The sequence below is a fragment of the Malus sylvestris genome, chromosome 14 (genome assembly GCF_916048215.2).
Source record: "Malus sylvestris chromosome 14, drMalSylv7.2, whole genome shotgun sequence".
Taxonomy (NCBI): Eukaryota; Viridiplantae; Streptophyta; class Magnoliopsida; order Rosales; family Rosaceae; genus Malus; species Malus sylvestris.
The window spans coordinates 10,071,273-10,092,793 of record NC_062273.1 but is presented as its reverse complement, the minus strand read 5'-3'; the positions used below and the strand labels follow the sequence as shown (position 1 = coordinate 10,092,793).

Genomic DNA, 21,521 nt, shown 5'->3' with positions numbered 1-21,521 from the left:
TCCCTTTAGGAGAAGTCAAGTGAATGAGCAGCTTCTCAGCAGCGAGCAAACTCTCGCGAGTAGTGGAATATCTCTTTTTTCCACCTCTACTGGTAGTAAACTCTACAACAGTGATTGGTCGAGCAAACGTCTCATCATTGATTTGCTTAATCTTTTCTCTTGAAAGTAGCCTATCTTTCTCCTCACGAAAATGACTAAGTAGTCACCGCCACTCACGATACTCAGCAAGTATGCCTAAGGCAACATGTACCATCTTCATATCTAACAAAATCTTTAAAGTTGAGCCAAATTCTGAATCTACATAAGCAGAAGAAAACATTCAATAAATCAAAGTCAAGAGCAGCTCAACAAAAGCACAAAGCAACCCAAAATAGCCCAAAGATGAGACAAATCACTTACCATCAATGACGGTAGTCAGAACATACAACTCAGGGAGGAGTCGAATTCCCACTCTCTGCTTATCTCTAAGGTGTCTTTGAAATAATCGTGATCCAATTTGCTCAAGAGATCAAAGAGCCTATGACGAGTTCTCAGTAGTCCAACTTCGTCAATATGACCTATGTCGAAGAAGTGCTAGAACTCATCGATAGGCAAGTCCAAGTCAAAGAAACTACTAAGATTGAAGAATCCCACCATCATGTGAATTGCATTTGGAGAACACTGGGTAGGAGCGCACTTCATGGAGCGGATTACCTCTGGGAAGAAGTGTGGCATGGTAGTAAGGATGAAACTTGATGGCTTTATTAGGAAACCCATTGCATGGTTCATGGCTCTTCATTTGCACGCTTCATGCGGACCCTAAACATAATCGTCTGCTTGTACACCTCGTGGAAGTCCTTGAACAACTATTCAAATTGGTCTTAATATGAGCAGCCTTGAATTAGCCCACATTACTAGAAGATCATCCTTGACGATACAAAGGCGAAGGATACCCATCACTTTTACAGCTTGGAAGAGACATATTCAGAAAGTTCCTACAAAAGTGCAAGGAAAAAAAAATATTAGATGATTGCCCAAAAAAAAAAAAAAAATGAAAACACAAGTAGAGCAGCGCGTTAGGTCACCCCACGGACTAGGCCAGCACGCCAAATGCCCCAGCGCGCCAAGAGGCTTAGCACGCCAGACACTGCTCTCAGTCTCCCTTGGCACAAAGGCCTTCACGACCTAATCCAACAGGAAAAAGAGGCTGGTGCCCTAACACCTCGCTCATTCTTTTTCTTTTTCGCTGGCATAATCTTAAACCCAGCCTGCCTTCTTAGTACCCCAACACTTCTTCGGCTTGAGTTGAGCCGGTACTTGGCGTAAGCCAGCCAATCTGCGCTGCGTCGAGCCAACACCTCGACTCCCATTCGAGCCATCATGTCTGCATCAGCCCCAAGCTATTCCTTGCAGAAACCGTGGCTTCCCAGCCAATTTTATTCAAATCCTCGGCCCCTGCTAAGCCAAAATTTCAAGCTTCGGAGTTTCAGAAAATTAAGAAAAAGAAAAATTAAATTTTTTCTTACCTTGGTGTTTCGCAGAGAAGAAGAAAAGCAACGAGAAACAATTCTTTGCATAGGAAAGCGAAGAAAAAGGCTAGGGAAGGGGGAATCAATTTTTCCTCTTGCTTTTTCTCTTTCTTGTAGGGATAAAAATTGCTCTCCAAATTTATTTAACTCCCTACTTAAGGTAGATTTAAATAGGTTTTGGAGGTAACTTGTTTCCCTTTCCTAGAAGAATTTATCTCTAAGTCAAAGTAGAAGATCTACATCAAATTGGGAAATAACTCTCTACTTACTTAAGCAGCTTGGGATTTCTATACCTACTGGCCTTTTCTGCCAACATGCCAGCAGGTGTGGGAGCATTTGTGGAGCAAAAAATAATCCCAAAAATCCACAAGGCAACACATGGACCTTTACCCAAGAAAGACAAGATTCCCTCATTAAATGGGCAAGGTTCTTAAGCGTCCCCATGCGCAACTTAACATCCCTGGAAGTTCAAGCAGCAGACTATGACTGTTCAAACCTCCCTTGCTCGTGGCAAGGAAAAATCAAGGGCATTAAAGTTAGGATTAATTATTAAATCCTATCTTTAATACATTTCCAATTGAAAATCAACTCCATCAAGTAAGAAATCCTTATTGCAATCAATTAGGAATACTTTCATCACTATCCCAAGATATTATCTCCTAACTAATATCTTGGGAATATTCTTACCTCATTCATCCAACGGATGACACACCATGGCCAATAGGATGCCGCCATGTGTAGGGTAAAACCCTAACACCTAGGCCGGCCACACCTTCCTATAAATACCTCCGTTTCCACCAAATTGTGGTAAGCTTTTCGCCATACAGAAAACCTTCAACACTCACTCTTTTCAGGGAAATTGTGAGGTGTTAACTACATTGCAATGTTTGGGAATTGAAGGAAAAATCAAGAAGAAATGATGAACAGAAGGATGAACACAGAGATATGAGAGAGAGAGAGAGAGAGAGAGAGAGAGAGAGAGAGAGAGGAGAGAGAGAGAGCTTAGAGAGAGAAATATGATTTGTATTAATTGACTAAATGAAGATTACACACACTGTTTTCTAACCAATGATGCAATATCAAAACCTATTTCAAAAGCAAAAGTTGAATATGAGAGTCAACCACACCAGCAACGAACACTCTATTTCCTCTCAAATCAATAGGCAATCCTGGTAGTGGAGTGTTCTCAGCTGCTTTTGACATTGCTCTTGTGACAACCTTCACGGATTTCGCAGACCCTGATTTCAAGCTCTGGAAGAATGGCTGTGTTGCTGAGATGTGTGAAGAACTCTCAAGCCTTGATTAGCCTCTTATAAAGTTGTAACACACCCTCATGCCGGTTATAACAATTTCTTGTGGGATTACCCTTCATAGGATTTACTGTCAACAACTTCATTCAACATTGGCTTCGGCCTTTAAAAACATAAAATTAACAAATTATAGTGTGGCATCGACCTTAACTATAGTACCATAGGATCACCCCTTGTGGATTTTACCCAAAAACAACTACTCCTAAATGGCATTGACCTTCACAATTTCAATAATAGAAAATCAACATCTATGTAGGATTACCCTTCGTGGGATTTACCTATTCACACCACAGAATTACCCTTCGTGGGATTTACCGGTAACAACTTCTTCTACCCTTCGTGGGATTTACCTATTCACATCATGGAATTACCCTTCGTGGGATTTACCGTGTACAACTTCTTCAAACTTCATTGTATAACCAGACTTACTGTAGATTCATGCTAACAACTGAGTTGGTTAGACTCGACCTTATAGGCTGTGAAAGGAAATATATTGCACAAACTCCTTAATAAGATGCATCTTTAGCTTTGAAACTCTTTCCTCGCCAAGCTTTTCAACAATTGATCTGGCAATTTGATTCCCACTCTTACTATAGGTTGTCAGTACGACAACAGGTACTCTTTTCTTGTATGCATCATCAATAAACTCTTCAACTCCAAGTCTCCATTGCAATTTTCTTCTTTTGCAGGACATTTTTCACAAATCACTCCTTAGTTGTGAAAGGAAAAGCACTTTGAACAATCTTCGCAGACATTACACTTCTCATTTTGGCACAAACCATAATTTGAACAACCACAAAATTGTACATGCCAGAATTCAAGAATTCACACCCATTTCTCCAAATATATCAAGAGTTTCACAAAGATCAAACCCAACAAACTTGCAGAATATCAGTGAAGCAGAGAAAGAACTAGACACTACCATACAAATTGCACAATCCAACAATGACCAATATTCTTGAATCCTAATATCCCAAATATCACAAACATTGATCTTGACACAATGAAGAATCTTCAAAGAAAATATCACAAACAACTGGAAGAACTCATAAAAGATTCACAAGAAAGATAGCTCTGAGCTCTTTAATACTCAACATATCAACTGAATGACTTCATGCCCACAACAACAAACTAATTGATTTACAAAATATTGAAAGAATCATCGTAAGAAATTTAGAAGAAGTGGTTGAAAATCTTAACCTTCACATGAAAATTCTGAGCTGGGTATTTCGACAAACACTTGGACTACACAAAGGTCTAAACTTTCTTCCACAGTAGAGAGCAGAGCACATATCAAATTCGCAGACAATATCGAAAGCACTGAAGAAAAAACACCATAAATTGATGACCATAATCATTATAAGCCAATAAATGCTCCAATGCAGTGACATTCGCATGGAAAGATTGCAGACCATCATGTATAGAACTATGGAATACAACAGCAACAACCCCAGATCGAAAGCAGATGGGGCGATTATTACGAATTGCAGAGAGCCAAAGGTCATGAACGACATGACCACCCAGAGGCAGCACTCAACTGTGGTGAGGTTTGCGGTGGTGAAGGAACAATGGTCGTCGTCTTCCTCCCAAAGCATTGACATTTATTTGACATTCCATCTTCTTTCGAGGTGAAGAACTTGATGAAAATCTGAAAAATTCCTGAATTTAAGAACGAAAAATTCAAGAATAAAAAATCAACCTAGAAGTTACAGGATGGTCGCGGAAGCACCGAAGAACTTGACCGAATTTCTGAAGAAAATTTGAAGAGAAAATACAACTAGAAGATGAAATCTAATAAAAAAACGGAACCACTAGAATCCATGGCATGAGCCTGGTGGCTTTGATACCATGTTAACTACATTGCAATGTTTGGGAATTGAAGGGAAAATCAAGAAGAAAGGATGAATACAGAGATATTAGAGAGAGAGAGAGAGAGAGAGAGTTTAGAAAGAGAAATATGATTTGTATTAATTGACTAAATGAAGATTACATACACTGTTTTTATAAAAGAAATCCTAACTACTTTAACCAAATACTAACAACCTTACTAACTGTATGTGTAATTGTTTTGTTGACTTGTACCCTTAATATGAGGCTTTGGTCTTTGATTAAAAGTGTTGATTGTTTTGTAAGTACTTTTTCATCAAAATTGAAGATGACAGAAATTTGCTACCACAATAATCACTCCCCTTTACAACTAACACATTATTTCTTTGTTCGGGAACAAATAGATTGAAGTCAAGTTTGTCCTGCAGTATATAAAATAGGTGGTGCGTAGTCATCACTCCCCTATTAATTGGCATATATTGTTTCTTGTTTGGAAAGAAATAGATTAACGTCAAGTTTTGTACATAAAATAGGCACAAAATGGGGTGGATGCATGATGATAAGACAACAAGTCAAAGAGAACAAGTCTTCGTTCTTGTTGCTGGAGGGAAGTTGCCAAGTTGAATTGTTCCAACTCATCTGCTCCTAATGATGGCCCACTTTTATTAACCACTCACGATCAGTCGTTTCGAATTTCTCTTTCACTTTCTTCAGCAGAGAGATTCGTTTAGAACTCTTCTCCTGGGCCAAAATACAATCGCAGTCTAAACCGAAAACCAGTTTAAATTGGTAGCATTGAACCCAATAGAATTACAAACCAATATTATTGATCTTATCTAAAACTTCATACGATCGACTTGCAGTAAAGAAATCAGTGAGAAATGTCGGAGCTGTTCATAAAACAATCAAAGCAATATGCCGAGACTCGGCCATGCTACCCCGAAGAGCTGTTTGAATACATTGCCTCCAAGACCCCTTGTCACGACCTCGCATGGGATGTCGGCACCGGCAGTGGCCAGGCTGCCCGATCCGTAAGTTTCTCTTCTTTCCAACATCTTCCTTTCACTTCTTGCGGTTTACACATAGATCCATTATAGCACAAATTTAAGCTTTAGGTCATCTGAAACCTTTTTGTTCTGTATTGTGTTTTTGCCTAGGTTTGCCGAGGCACCTCCTTCACTATATATTTTGGGTGGTGGTATCTGCACACTATTTTTTACTTTCCAAACACCATCTGTTAATTTATGTCATTTAATCTTGGGAGACTTTGGATGCGGTCTTTAGTTATGAATATTCTTTTATTGAAACATTGTTGGTTTTTAATTTTTGATCGAGGTCCCTAAAATTAATGTGATAATTTATTTTTATGTACGTTACTATATTTTTGAAATTAAAAATTAGAAATTTTAGTTGTTTATATAAATGATATTTTAAATTAAAAAAACCATAATTTGAGGGATTAAAAATATTAAAAAAATAAATATACTATTGTGTGTGTATATACATAAATGGGTACATTCATCAAAATTAACCAAAAAAATTATTGTTTCAAAACATGGGTATTTCTTGTTCTTTCATGAATATCGAACCGTAACAAGTAACATGCTAAACTAAATTGCAGCTAGCCGGGATCTTCAAGAATGTGATAGCCACAGATACAAGCCAAAAACAACTCGAGTTGGCACCCAAGCTGCCCAATATTAGCTACGAACACACCCCCCCTGTCATGTCAATAGCCGAGGTTGAACAAAAGTTGACACCAAAATCAAGTGTTGATCTGGTGATCGTTGCTCAGGCCCTCCATTGGTTTGACCTCCCCAATTTCTATCAACAAGTGAAACATGTACTGAAGAAACCTAATGGTGTCCTTGCAGCATGGTGCTATACAGTGCCTAGGGTTAACAGCATTGTAGACACCGTCTTTGATCGTTTTTACACCGTTGATTCTGATCCTTACTGGGATCCAGCACGTAAATTGGTTGACGACAAGTATAAGAGTATCGAATTTCCATTTGAGCCGGTGGACGGAGAAGAGAACACAGGACCATTTGAGTTCGTGACAGAGCAGTTAATGGATTTGGATGGCTTTTTTACATACATAAGGTCATGGTCTGCATATCAGACGGCAAAAGAAAAGGGTGTTGAGCTCTTGAGTAGTCATATGATCGAGGCATTTAAGCAAACTTGGAATGAAGGTGGAGATCATGGTCAGAAGGTTGTCAAGTTTCCAGTCAATTTAAGAATTGGAAAAGTGGAGAAGCAATATTAAGCTTTCCTATTTCTAGTTTCTCACGTAAGGTCGAGAGCCTGTCTTTTCACAATATTAGAAAAGTGGGGAACTAAGATTTAATTTCAGAGGCATCATGGTCAAATAATTATTTGCCACATGTTCAAAAAGTGATTTGAAGAGAAACAACATTATGTTTTTTTCCTACTTTATTGCTTAAATAAATGTGGTTACTTTTTTTTTCCTTTTTAACAAATAATATTATCTATACTAAAATAGTGGGGAAGTAGGCTAAGCTTCACAATATGTTAGCAATAATGTGGTTTAAATTCTTCTATATCGAGAATCGAACCTTAGACCTCTGACTTATAAGTGAAGATGAATATCACTAGACCGTATGAGAGAGAACGTGGGAGTAGGGAGAGAGGTTTAATTTAATTTTTTTAAAAATTAGAGATGTTAAAATCACATGTAGGTGATGCTTAAACAAAAAATAACAAAACTTTGTTTGGTGAAATTACATTACTACCCTTAATTTTTGTTGTTGTGATAAAAGACTAAGTAGTCATTTCACCTTCTTTTGGTTGACAATGAAAGTTCTATTAATATGTAGTTTAGATGCTAACGAGTGCGTGTTGTCGTGGCAGTACTTGCAACCAAACAATCCTCGAAAGACTCAAGTTTGAGATAAAAAAAATTATACTCTAATAGAAATCCCATCAAATTTTCTCTAATTAATTACCGGAATCCATCACCAAAAGATGTAAAAAAAATGGAAATATAGGTTCTAATTAATAATATCGATTATTAAAAAAAAAACATTTTGTATCTCCTATTGGAGATGCTCTAAAAAACAAGTATGCAAATGAGCTTAACTACAATGATGAAAAACAATAATTGCCTATACATCATTTCTCACCAATTTAGTTAATATTTTGGCACTCACTAAATTTCCAATCAAATATTTGGTGGAATCAATTTGACTATATGAACCATGTGCCATTTTTTAGTTTTGTGTGTTACGAAGCTTTTTAACATTGAACAAAATATAATAATAAAATTGAATACTGATACTTTAGAAAGGGACAAAATGAAAGTGCCACAAAAATATTGGTTTTGCTACGTTTTTTTGTGTGGGTTTTATAGTTTTGGTGATATTATGGGTCTTGGTGAGGGATTGAATTGGGTTCGAAGGTTTTTATTTGTTGAGGGAGGCGGGGAGTGCACAGAGAGCTAGAGGTGTGTGATTTGCAGAAATAGGGACTTGAGGACGAGAGAAACAAAATAGGAAGAATGCAAGACAAAAACGGATTGGATTCTTTTGTGCTTAGATGTTTTTTAAATTGATTTAGGCTTTTGTTTGGAGAAGACAACAGTTGTTGACACAGAGAGTTTGGTTCTTGGTGTCTGAGAGAGGGACCTGGATTCTTCTTTAAAGAGCAAAGAGACCTTTGAGACGGGGAATTGGGTTCGTGGTGTCTGAGAGAGAGAGTTGGGTTCCAGTTTTGTGCCCTTTTTTTACCTATTTGTTTGCTCTTAGTTCGCATTTATCATTTGTGTTTTCAATTTTTTGTTTGTTTGATCTCTTATATGAATATGTTTTGTTCTTTGTTTGCAATCGTGATTATTAAAGTGATGTGTGTTTGTGTTTGTCGCAGGTCTAATGTATTGGAAATGCTTTGACTGATCAGGGGATGTAAGTGATAAGGTAGTGGGCTCAAAATTTTTAGTATAATTTCTTTTTAATTCTGTATTCATGTCGTATAACTGCTTAATTCAAGTTTGGCATGTCGGTTTTTATATTATTTTCGAACTTGAATGACTTCGTAGTATTAAATTGTTGGTGGGGGTTGAAATGAAGGTGAAAATATGATGTGCTTTGTCCAGCAATTATGTTTGCACCTTTTGAATTTCTTTCCTTATATATAGGTTTAATTTAGATATTCATGCATACTTTTTTTCTCCGGATAGCGTATTGTGTGTGGACAGCCTCTGAGTGGAAAGGTTATATGTCATTCAATAACATGATGTTATCGTGGTTGTGGCTGGGTATATGATGGCCCAAGTGATGCCACGTGAGAAGATATCAGTTTTGTGGACGCATGAATTATGGTCTAATAGTTCTATTTTTCGGATTTCCTCCCTTATATGTAGGTTTCGTTTAGTATGCGATAGCCCAGGTGATGCCACCTGAGAAGATCTTGATTCGGTGGAGGCATCAATTTTGGTCTAATAGTTCTATTTTTTTTTTCCTTGCTTATATCTAAGCTTCACTTAGATATTGTTGCATACGTCTTTTGTCTGGATAATATACTATGCGTGCATAGCCTGTGAATAGAAGAATTATATATCCTCAAATAATACGATGTTATTGTGCCTATGGCCAGCTATGGTACGGTCCATGTGATGTGACCTAAGAAGATCTTGACTTTGTGCAGCTGTAAATTTTGGTTTAATAGTTTTGTTTTTGACATGATGTTATTTGTTTCTTGAAAAGTAAGCACGCAGTAAGAAGACTTTAATATTGTTTGTTGGCGTGGTTAGTTCTTTTGGGTGCAGATTACTATATAGAGCTTAGGATTTAGGTTTTTAGTCATGTGATGGTCAAATGCTTTATTGATTAATTGGTTAAGTATGCGGTGCTCATTTGAGGCTATACAAACTAAATTTGTTATGGGTACGCTCAAATTTAAGTAAGAATCGTGAATCTCTAATCCTTTCTTGTTCTTGTTTATTGCGGTTTCACATTATTCTAAAGTTATATTTATGGAAAAGCAAAAAATGAGTTTCCACCTATGCCACCTGAGAAAGATAGTAGTCTTTTGTTTTTTTGTTAACTTATTAAAAATGACTTGCTAAGCATTTTTCTTTTTGGTTTATGCATTTATAGTGTGGGAAAGTAGCTGATTATCTTCTTTACCCTGCTTTTTGCTGCTTGCACAAGTGCTTGACATTTTGTTCCACTTTCTGTAAGTAATGTTTTAGTCTTTGTAATATCTGGTGTCTTCTTTAGTTTGGCTTTTGCAACCATTACTTTGCTGCTTTCGTAAAATGTTGAGTGTTTGATAATAGTTGTTGTATCTCATCTGTTAACGCGTGTTGATTTGTGTTGCTGTCATAATGTCAAGTGTATTTCTTTGTGAAATTTAGTTGTTTAATTGCTTTTAGTTGACTTATTTCTTTTTAGAGTCCTTTGTGTTTTGGGAGTTTGCAGTATATGTTGTGGTTATCAATTTTGTAACAGTGATGTTGGAAACTATTTAACAATTTGCTGAATTAGGAATGGAACAAATCACTCCTTTCGTATTTGTTTTCAAGTTTGTATTACGGTGATTCTTAAGTTTATAAAATTTGTATAACGCTTTGGGCATGTTAAATGGAGGCTGTAAAGGTGACCTCTATTGCTCAATTGCACCCGTACACTAAAGCAGACAAAATAAAGATTTGTATGTGTAGGGTATGAAAATTGAGCATTCCCGGAACTGTTCATAAATAAGTGACGCTGCACTGTATCTTGGTTGATGAAATGGTGATTGGTCATTGTCTTATGATTTTAATTAGGGAGTTTAACTGTAATAGTTTTGTCATGGTTTTTTCCCATATATTAGTTTGTTAATTTATATTTAGACTGTTATATTTTTCCAGTTTGATTTTTTCACATGTGTGAAATGTTTTATTCTTAGTTCAGATGGTTTAGCTATTTTCAGTGAGTGTATTTGCCTGCTGTGGCAATTGAATCTATCTGTATCAAAATATAATATCTTTTATCGTCTGTTTTTTCATTACCTTTTTACCCTCTTTTTCTTTTGTTTTTTCCTTATTTATTTTTTGGGTGTGATCAATTATGAAGAACAATGCAGTTGAAGCCTCTACATTGGACATTGATTACAAATTTGTGACCTCAAAGATTGAGTCTGGTAGTTGCTATGAAATTATGAATTTTTCGCACGGTTAGAATCAGAGGGTAGTATAAAGTGGTACCGCATGATACCCAAGTAATATTCACCGCTAAGGTAGTGTTTAAAAAACTCTCTAGCGTGTTTCCACCCATCCCTCGACACACGTTCTTTCTTCTAGATTTTAACACGCTCTATCCCCGCCTGAATAGAGTTGATATTCTTACAGGTAATGTTAATACGTGAATATCTGTCTCTGTATATGTGTGTGTGTGTGCGCGAGCACATGTGCATGGATTAAAAACATTTCAGTTCTTTTTTGAGTGAAATGAGTTTTGACAAGTTTTTTGTATTAACTTTTTAAATTGTAAGATGTGATTGGCCATATAAATGTGGTCCAACACTTGGAACCAAAACAAATTCATCAAAGAATAGCAAAGAAGTGTGATATACACATTGAGAATATCAGGTTGTTCCTTTGTTTTGACCGCTGCAGTTCTAAATTCTTCACAGTATTTCTTCTGTTACGGTGGCAAAAAATTTCAGTCTTTGTTTCTAATTTGTTTTGTGCACAGAAAAGAAGGGTTGTGTGTTACGTTATGCGCAGATGTTGTAGAAGCTTTTTGTTCTTTATCGGTCCAGACGTTGTCTTTGCCGATTGTTGTTATGTTTACAAGTTTAAAAGTCATGCTCTACCTAGGTAGCTCATTTAACTGGAAACCCATTTTTTCTGTCTTTGTTTTGTTATCTTTTTGCATTACTTGGTATAAACTATTCCAGTGTTTTATGATTATGTGATTTTAGTTTATTGGGTTCATGTTCTTTATGGGAGAGTATTTGTTTCGTTTCTCATTCGTTAATTTGCTACTGTTTGACTCTGTTCATTACAATTTGTGTTTCATTTTTAGACGTACAGGCTGAAATTGTTTGACCAAACTTTTAAATCTATTCATTACAATTTCTGTCTCCTTTTAAACATGCATCATCAAATTCAAAATATTTACTAATGTTTGTTTTATATTTTCTTTTTGTTTTTTGGGATCCGTAGACAACATCATCTTGAATAGTACTGGCTCATCGCTTTTTTTATTGACCCAAACATTCTAGAGGTTAACTTATTCAAATCAGTGTGAGTGCATCTCTAAAACCGTGCTTCCTGTTTGAACCTAGAAAGATGCTACAACAACAACAACAACAACAAAGCCTTTTCCCACTAAGTGGGGTCGGCTATATGAATCCTAGAACGCCATTGCGCTCGGTTTTGTGTCATGTCCTCCGTTAGATCCAAGTACTCTAAGTCTTTTCTTAGGGTCTCTTCCAAAGTTTTCCTAGGTCTTCCTCTACCCCTTCGGCCCCGAACCTCTGTTCCGTAGTCACATCTTCGAACCGGAGCGTCAATAAGCCTTCTTTGCACATGTCCAAACCACCGTAACCGATTTTCTCTCATCTTTCCTTCAACTTCGGCTACTCCTACTTTACCTCGGATATCCTCATTCACAATCTTATCCTTTCTCGTGTGCCCACACATCCCATGAAGCATCCTTATCTCCGCTACACCCATTTTGTGTACGTGTTGATGCTTCACCGTCCAACATTCTGTACCATACAACATCTCTGGCCTTATTGCCGTCCTATAAAATTTTCCCTTGAGCTTCAGTGACCTACGACGGTCACACAACACGCCGGATGCACTCTTACACTTCATCCATCCAGCTTGTATTCTATGGTTGAGATCTCCATCTAATTCTCCGTTCTCTTACAAGATAGATCCTAGGTAGCGAAAACGGTCGCTTTTTGTGATCTTCGCTAGATTGCTCCGGTCATTAGTGTGGATAAGTATATAAATGGATAGAGATAGGAAAGCAAACACCAGATGTACGTGGTTCACCCATATTGGCTACGTCCACGAAATAGAGGAGTTCTCATTAATTGTGAAGGGTTTACACAAGTGCATAGGTTCAAGCTCTCTTTTAGTGAGTACAAGTGAATGATTTAATACAAATGACATTAGGAAATATTGTGGGAGAATGATCTCGTAATCACGAAACTTCTAAGTTCCGGAGTGTGGTATCGTCTTGACTTGCCTTATCTGTCTCGTAGGTAGATGTGACATCTTCTCTGGAAGTACTCTTCCTCCATCCAGGGGTGGTATCTTTAACTGGTGGAGATGCACAAGGTAATGTATCAATTTCACTTGAAGCTTACTTGTAGTTTCAGGCTTGGTCAAGCGCGATACCAACCATGTAGTAGGAGTCATCCAAGTCGCCGAGCTAGGGGATCTGCTGAAAGAGGTGACAGACAAGGTAAGCAATCAGAGCTCCAAGCAATCAGTCCCAGATCAGAACTTTGATTTCGAGTTCCGGCTGATTGTTCACATTCTCCCTATCTTGCAGGCAGCATGAAGGATAAAGAGAAGAAAAATGAGAAGAGATGATATGGGATACTTTTTCTTTTGAAGAAGTAACTTTCCACAGGCTTATTCTTGAACTGGGCTGGAGGGTTTTCCGGTTTCCTCCAGAGTATAAGGCCGACTGAAGAATTTGAGGGTCAAAACAAGTCCATCAAATCTATAGTACGTTCGACCCTGCTGATATGGGATACTTTTGCTTTTGACAGAGTAGTGGATGTATCGGCACGTGTGCTGTTACGCTTGTCTCCACATGCTTCCTTGTATCCTTCTCACTTGCCCTATATGTTCCTCAGGCAGATGCGGTATCTTCCCTAGAAGCATAAGATGTTGAAGATGAGTACTCGAGAGCAATGCCAGGTAAGTAATCAAGTAAGGGGTTCCAGGCAGTCAGTTCCTGACTGGAAGCTTGATTCCAAGTGGTGACTGATTGCTCTCTTTCTCCTTGTCTTGCAGGTAAGAACAAGGCCAAAGGAAAAGACAGGGAAAAAACATGATATGGGATACTCTTGCTTTTAACCCTGATGATATGAGATATTCTTGCTCTAGTATAGCTTGTTTACAGAGGTATTATCGGGGGGGAAAGAAAGCTGAATATTTCGAAAGGCTTCTCTGGGAGTGCCCTCTCAGATATGAGGAAGGGTTGAGCATTTTTGCAGGTCTGCCTGTCTGTTGGGGATGGAGGTCAACATATATAGGAGTCTCCCTAATAACAAGTAGTAATGCTATTCCTTTACCCTGCTTGGTCATAACACGGTAGTGGGAGCTGCCAGCTTCACATGTTTTAACTCTGTCAGAGCACTTTGAAAAAGTGGTCTGTGGTATCTGGAAAGCTGATGTTGCGTGTAAAGATTACAAACAAGCTTTATCCAAGGAGATCCGGCTCTTGAAGTTGGGAAAGTGGTGCCTCTTCGGTTTTCGAACAAGCAATCCTGTCGGAGATCTGGCTCTCGAGATTCGGAGAACGATGCCTTTTCGATTTTTAAGAAAGCAATCCTGCTAGGGGTCTGGCTCTCGAGATTCGGAGAGCGGTGTCTCTTCGATTTTTTAGAAAGTAATCATGTTGGGAGTCTGGCTCTCGAGATTCGGAGGGCGGTGCCTCTTCGATTTTGGAGCAAGCAATCTTGTTGGGAGTGTTTTCTCGAATGTGAGAAAAGGTTGGGCATGTTTGCTAGTCTATCTTGCCACGAAGCACAGAGGTTGACACACAGGGACTTTCCAATTATCCAGCAGTGGTACTGTTCCTTTACCCTTGTGGGTAATAATATGGTAGCTAGACCTTCAAAATTTATGTGTCTAAACTTTGTTAGTGCTGTTTCTTTGCTATTCTTTTACCCTTCTTGGTCAGAGCGGTGTAGTGGGAGCTGCAAGCTTCACGTGTCTCAACTTTGTCAGAGAACTTTGGCAAAGTTATCTGTGGTACCCATGAGCTAATGTTGCATGTGGGAAGTGGGTGATTGAACAGTAAGATTCATGTGCTTTCTACTTCACCAGAAATCTTCGACATAATGCCCATAATTTCCGCAAAGCTGACAGGTGCTGACAAAGCTGGAAAAGTCGGTGCCTCTTCGATTTCTGAGATCGGCTCTCGTGGTCTCTGAGCAGCCCAGCTTTTGAGAAAGCAAGCGTCTCTTCGATTTCTGAGATCGGCCTTCGTGGTCTTTGAGCAGCCCAACTTTTGAGAAAGCAAACGTCTCGTGGTCTCTGAGCAGCCCAGCTTTTGAGAAAGCAAACGCCTCTTCGATTTCTGAAGCTCCGTCGAGTGCAGATTTTTATAGAGGCTGGCATTAAGTTCCAAAGCACACTTGAATCTCCACCAGTAGAAGCTCCATTCTTGCACTTCTAAGATCTTGATTTGTCCGACCTCTTCTCTCTTCAACACCTTTGAAAATGTCTGGCCCCTTCGACCGTCGTTTTGACTTGAACCTTGTTGAAGAGGCAGCCACGCCTTCTCCAGACAACATATGGCGCCCATCCTTCGTCTCCCCTACTGGTCCTCTTACCGTTGGGGATTCCGTGATGAAGAATGATATGACCGCTGCGGTAGTGGCTAGGAACCTTCTCACTCCCAAAGATAACAGACTACTTGCCAAACGGTCTGATGAGTTGGTTGTTAAGGATTCTCTGGCTCTCAGTGTTCAGTGTGCAGGTTCTGTGTCTAACATGGCTCAACGCCTATTTGCTCGAACCCGTCAAGTTGAATCATTGGCGGCTGAAGTGATGAGTCTCAAACAGGAGATTAGAGGGCTCAAGCATGAGAATAAACAGTTGCACCGGCTCGCACATGACTATGCTACAAACATGAAGAGGAAGCTTGACCAGATGAAGGAATTTGATGGTCAGGTTTTACTTGATCATCAGAGATTTGTGGGTTTGTTCCAAAGGCATTTATTGCCTTCGTCTTCTGGGGCTGTACCGCGTAATGAAGCTCCAAATGATCAACCTCTGCTGCCTCCTCCTTCTAGGGTTCTGTCCAGTACTGAGGCTCCAAATGATCCTCCTCTAGTGCTTGCTCTTTCTGAGGCTCTACCGACTGCTGAGACTTCTCCTAAGCAACCTTTGTGAAGGCTCCCTCTTGTTTGTTTATTTTGACTCATGTATATGTACATATTTGTGACTTATCGGGGATATCAATAAATAGCTTTCCTTCATTTCAACGTATTGTGTTAAATACACCAAAGCCTTCTTCGCTAAGTTCTCTCAATTTTCTTTTGTTGAAGCTTGTATGTTGAAGCTTTGTGAGTGGAGCATGTAGGTTGAGGTAGTATTCCCTTAATTTCCCGAGTGAGGAAAACTTCTCGGTTGGAGACTTGGAAAATCCAAGTCACTGAGTGGGATCGGCTATATGAATCTTTGAACGCTATTGTGCTCGGTCCTGTGTCATGTCCTCCATTAGATCCAAGTACTCTAAGTCTTTTCTTAGAGTCTCTTCCAAAGTTTTCCTAGGTCTTCCTCTACCCCTTCGGCCTTGAACCTCTGTCCCATAGTCGCATCTTCTAATCGGAGCGTCAGTAGGCCTTCTTTGCACATGTCCAAACCACCGTAACCGATTTTCTCTCATCTTTCCTTCAATTTCGGCTACTCCTACTTTACCCCGGATATCCTCATTCCTAATCTTATCCTTTCTTGTGTGCCCACACATCCAACGAAGCATCCTCATCTCCGCTACACCCATTTTGTGTACGTGTTGATGCTTCACCGCCCAACATTTTGTGCCATACAGCATCGCCGGCCTTATTGCCGTCCTATAAAATTTTTCCTTGAGCTTCAGTGGCATACGACGGTCACACAACACGCCAGATGCACTCTTCCACTTCATCCATCCAGCTTGTATTCTATGGTTGAGATCTCCATCTAATTCTCCGTTCTTTTGCAAGATAGATCCTAGGTAACGAAAACGATCGCTCTTTGGTATTTCTTGATCTCCGATCCTCACCCCTAACTCGTTTTGGCTTCCATTTGCACTGAACTTGCACTCCATATATTTTGTCTTTGATCGGCTTAGGCGAAGACCTTTAGATTCCAACACTTCTCTCCAAAGGTTAAGCTTTGCATTTACCCCTTCCTGAGTTTCATCTATCAACACTATATCGTCTGCGAAAAGCATACACCAAGGGATATCATCTTGAATATGTCATGTTAACTCATCCATTACCAACGCAAAAAGGTAAGGACTTAAGGATGAGCCTTGATGTAATCCTACAGTTATGGGAAAGCTTTCGGTTTATCCTTCATGAGTTCTTACGGCAGTCTTTGCTCCTTCATACATATCCTTTATAGCTTGGATATATGCTACTCGTACTTTTTTCTTCTCTAAAATCCTCCAAATAATGTCTCTTGGGACCCTATCATACGCTTTTTCCAAATCTATAAAGACCATGTGTAAATTCTTTTTCCCATCTCTATATCTTTCCATCAATCTTCGTAAGAGATAGATTGCCTCCATGGTTGAGCGCCCTGGCATGAACCCGAATTGGTTGTCCGAAACCCGTGTCTCTTGCCTCAATCTATGCTCAATGACTCTCTCCCAGAGCTTCATTGTATGACTCATTAGCTTAATACCCCTATAGTTCATGCAATTTTGTACGTCGCCCTTATTCTTGTAGATAGGCACCAAAGTGCTCGTTCGCCACTCATTTGGCATCTTCTTCGTTTTCAAAATCCTATTGAAAAGGTCAGTGAGCCATGTTATACCTGTCTCTCCCAAAACTTTCCACACTTCGATTGGTATATCGTCTGGGCCTACTGCTTTTCTATGCTTTATCTTCTTCAAAGCTACAACCACTTCTTCCTTCCGGATTCGACGATAAAAAGAGTAGTTTCTACACTCTTCTGAGTTACTCAACTCCCCTAAAGAAGCACTTCTTTCATGTCCTTCATTGAAAAGATTATGAAAATAACCTCTCCATCTATCTTTAACCGCGTTCTCTGTAGCAAGAACCTTTCCATCCTCATCCTTGATGCACCTCACTTGGTTTAGGTCCCTTGTCTTCTTTTCCCTTGCTCTAGCTAGTTTATAGATATCCAACTCTCCTTCTTTGGTATCTAGTCGCTTATACATATCGTCATAAGCCGCTAACTTAGCTTCTCTCACAGCTTTCTTCGCCTCTTGCTTCGCTTTTCTATACCTTTCACCATTTTCATCGGTCCTATCCTTGTATAAGGCTTTACAACATTCCTTCTTAGCCTTCACCTTTGTTTGTACCTCCTCATTCCACCACCAAGATTCCTTTTAGTGTGTGGTAAAGCCCTTGGACTCTCCTAATACCTCTTTTGCTACTTTTCGGATACAACTAGCCATGGAATCCCACATTTGGCTAGCTTCCCCCTCTCTATCCCACACACACTGGGTGATTACTTTCTCTTTGAAAATGACTTGTTTTTCTTCTTTTAGATTCCACCATCTAGTCCTTGGGCACTTCCAAGTCTTGTTCTTTTTTCTCACTCTTTTGATATGTACATCCATCACCAACAAGCGATGTTGATTAGCCACGCTCTCTCCTGGTATAACTTTGCAATCCTTACAAGTTATACGGTCCCCTTTCCTCATTAGAAGAAAATCTATTTGTGTTTTTGACGACCCACTCTTGTAGGTGATCACATGTTCTTCTCTCTTCTTAAAGAAGGTGTTGGCTAAGAAGAGATCATATGCCATTGCAAAATCCAAGATAGCTTCCCCATCCTCGTTTCTCTCCCCAAAACCATGGCCACCATGAAAACCTCCATAGTTGCCTGTCATCCCTGCCCACGTGTCCATTTAAATCTCCTCCTATAAATAACTTCTCCTTCTGAGCAATTCCTTGCACCAAGTCTCCAAGGTCTTCCCAAAATTTCTCCTTCGAACTCATATCCAACCCTACTTGAGGTGCGTACGCACTAATCACATTGATAAGTTCTTGTCCTATTACAATCTTGATTGCCATGATTCTATCTCCTACCCTCTTGACATCTACAACATCTTGTGTCAAGGTCTTGTCCACGATGATGCCAACACCGTTTCTCGTTCTATTTGTGCCCGAGTACCAAAGTTTAAACCCTGAGTTTTCTAGATCCTTTGCCTTAAGACCAACCTACTTAGTTTCTTGTAGGCACATAATATTTATCCTTCTCCTCACCATAACTTCCACTACTTCCATAGATTTTCCCGTTAAGGTTCCTATATTCCACGTTCCTAAACGCATTCTACTCTCCTGAACTCTACCCTTCTGTCCTAGCTTCTTCACCCTCCCCCGTCGAATGGAATCAAAGTACTTCTTTTGTGTGTCCTGTGTAAAGTTGATAGGTGCATATGCTCCCAAACAACTTTGAGTGGAGTCGTTTGAAAAGAAGTTTCTATGGCCTCCTTGCTCATTTAACACTGCATCTGGGTGCCTATGGAGATACAGCGACCCTTGCTCACTTATTACTGTGCTCGGGCCACACAGCGCGCCACTTACGGGTGACGCCCTAGCTTTACCGCGATTTCGTTCTGAATTCATTTTCATAAGGATTCGACGTAACTGTGGAGTGCCGGCTGTCGACTACCTGACACCCTCCCCCTCCTCCTTTACCCGGGCTTGGCTGATTTTTCAAAATTCCTCAGCCTGTATTATGTTTTTAAACTTGCTACTATCTCCTTCAAGGTAGGTGAATAAGGCTGAAATTGTGCGCACTGCAAGGAGAGTAACAATAGATGAGCTGGCCTTTTTAGATCATGATTTGCACAAGGTATAAAAACGAATTATGCATTGCCATCTTTTCTTAAAAGCATGTACCTGCATTTTTTACTTGCTTAACAAAAATTTATTCTGTTGTTGCTCTTTGTCATATAAATGTGTCATAAAACATTTTGCAGTATGATACGTTTATGTGCAAGGCATATGTGAAATGTTTTGACACACGCTATGATTGGTGGTATAGTGCTTGCCCCAACTGTGTCAAGCAAATGCATAAGCACCCAACGACCAGACAACTCATTTGTTAGAAACACCCCAACCAAATTCCAATACCTTGATAACGTTTAATATGCGAGTTTATTGTTTTGTTTCTTTTCATTTTTTCTTGGATTTTCAGCTGCACTGTGTTTGTTTGCAAATGAAAAATGAGTTCAAATTTGTAACCTATGTTGGTTCAAGTTCTTTATTCTGCATGTTAACAATAAGTTATAATCACAAAATACTCATGCAATTTAATTTTTAAATGTAGGTATAATGCTAATTTGGTTCTTGAAGACAATTTGGAGAAAATCTCTTTGGTATGGCCTATAAAGATTTGGTCTTGTATCAATGAATGATCGACCAACAACAGCTGCCAAATGGGTTTTTGAGACTGATTGGCCAAAAGAAGCTGATTCACTTGCGGTTTGGAAATAGGAGGACTAATTTCAACTCAAGTAATGTGCTGATTTACAATGTGTCCGACGATACAACTATGGAACCAATAACCTCAAATATGTTGTCAAGAGAAGTCGCAATATCTTCCACTACTGTGTCATCTTCGACCTCAACACCTGAAACAAGCGGCCAATAGTATAAACAAAAGTGGGAATCTGTGAGGAGAGCTTTTTTATTGGCGGCAGACAAAGGTTTGCATTCGAATTCCATGCTGTCATCAAATCTGATGCTTTCGTTTTACTTGCATGCGTTAAAAAATTTACATCTTCTCCCCATTATAGTTAGCCATCATTTTTTATTTTTTATGCATTCAAATGTGCTCATGCTTCATGCTCATTTAAAACAGCGAGGCAGAGGAAATTTCAGAAGCTGATCCAAAAGAATTTGATGAGGTCCTTATCAAGTCATTTAAAAAAAATCACCTCCGACTGCTACAAAAACAGATGCCATTGCTTAAAAAAAGGACTAGGTAAGTATGGTTTCATCTTTCTTGATCTTTTGCGTCAAACCCATTCAAATGTGGATTTAATCACTGTCTAGATGTCTTCCATCCTTTTTCTCTCTGTAGCTTGCTTTCTCAATGGCAATAGTGTTGCGCCAAGACTTTAGCTACTTTGCTCTAAAATGTTTTGACTTTTGTTTAATGGTTTGTAAATATCATTTTTTGCTCATAAGCAGACAATATTTTTTGCACCTCCATACACCGGCATTTCCTAATTTTTTGTATACAAATGTTGGTTTAGCTTTCAGAGCACATAGGGCTATTGAAGTATAATGTATTGCTATAACATTTTTTGTATATGCATATGACAATATCCGCTAATTTTTTGTATCTGAATATAATCATTCTGATCCAAAGATGGTTGCAATTGCTGCAATTCAATCGATAACTGTGATGTTTATTCCTGTCTTCTCCGAATTCAGCATTTTCTCTATAAAGCTTTTCCAATTTGTCTGTTATTACTGTTGTTGCTGCTCTGCATAACACTTTTTCAAGTCTTGAACGTAGTATTTGATCTTGTTTTTAAACCCGCGGCAACGCGCGGATACTAATAGCTAGTGGATTTTATAAAGCAACTTTCACTTTGTCATGTTATCAGATAGCCCAATATTGATTTGTAGCCCTAAAGCTTTGAGAATAATTATGGGCATACCAGTCATTGTGTGGTGAAAAATGTAGTAAATGTGAGCTTGTCATTGTAGCCACAAAGTGAAGATATTTCAACGAGAATGGGTGAAGATCGAGGGCATCAAGGAACACTATATAAGGAAGCATATGGGCAACAGAGAAAGCCCCCAAATAAGAGCTCGAAGAATGATATTTGATCATCTCTAAAAGAAATGTCAAATATGCCAACTATGATTAAATGACATCAAGGTTTTCTCCAAAAGATGTCATAATTGACGTGGTAGTGAAGTCATTTGATTCCTCGCTTTTTAACTTTTTTTTTACAGCAAATAAAGATGAAGTCAA

The 21,521-nt window shown here is 38.9% G+C and overlaps 1 protein-coding gene and 2 long non-coding RNA genes across 3 annotated transcripts; 2 read left to right on the top strand and 1 right to left on the bottom strand.

Annotated features, from left to right (window-relative positions):
* Positions 1–2,515: 2,515 nt before the first annotated feature.
* Positions 2,516–5,059, bottom strand: LOC126600328 (uncharacterized). Its single transcript, XR_007615423.1, has 2 exons — positions 3,206–5,059; positions 2,516–3,168 (listed from the first exon to the last, which is right to left on the bottom strand). It is a non-coding gene; the product is annotated as an uncharacterized LOC126600328 (long non-coding RNA).
* Positions 5,060–5,440: 381 nt separating this feature from the next.
* LOC126599982 (uncharacterized) lies at positions 5,441–7,116 on the top strand. The gene is made up of 2 exons (XM_050266474.1): positions 5,441–5,676; positions 6,267–7,116. The coding sequence occupies exons 1-2, from the start codon at positions 5,527–5,529 to the stop codon at positions 6,912–6,914; spliced, it is 798 nt and encodes a 265-aa protein (XP_050122431.1). The 5' UTR covers positions 5,441–5,526; the 3' UTR covers positions 6,915–7,116.
* A 12,185-nt stretch (positions 7,117–19,301) lies between these two features.
* Positions 19,302–20,746, top strand: LOC126599983 (uncharacterized). The gene is made up of 3 exons (XR_007615320.1): positions 19,302–19,382; positions 19,860–20,238; positions 20,394–20,746. It is a non-coding gene; the product is annotated as an uncharacterized LOC126599983 (long non-coding RNA).
* The last annotated feature ends 775 nt before the right edge of the window (positions 20,747–21,521 follow it).

Coding starts and splice junctions, on each gene's coding strand:
- LOC126599982 (XM_050266474.1), top strand. CDS start 5,527: ATGTCGGAGCTGTTCATAAAACAATCAAAGCAATATGCCGAGACTCGG. Junction 5,677..6,266: donor GTGGCCAGGCTGCCCGATCC/GTAAGTTTCTCT, acceptor ACTAAATTGCAG/CTAGCCGGGATCTTCAAGAA.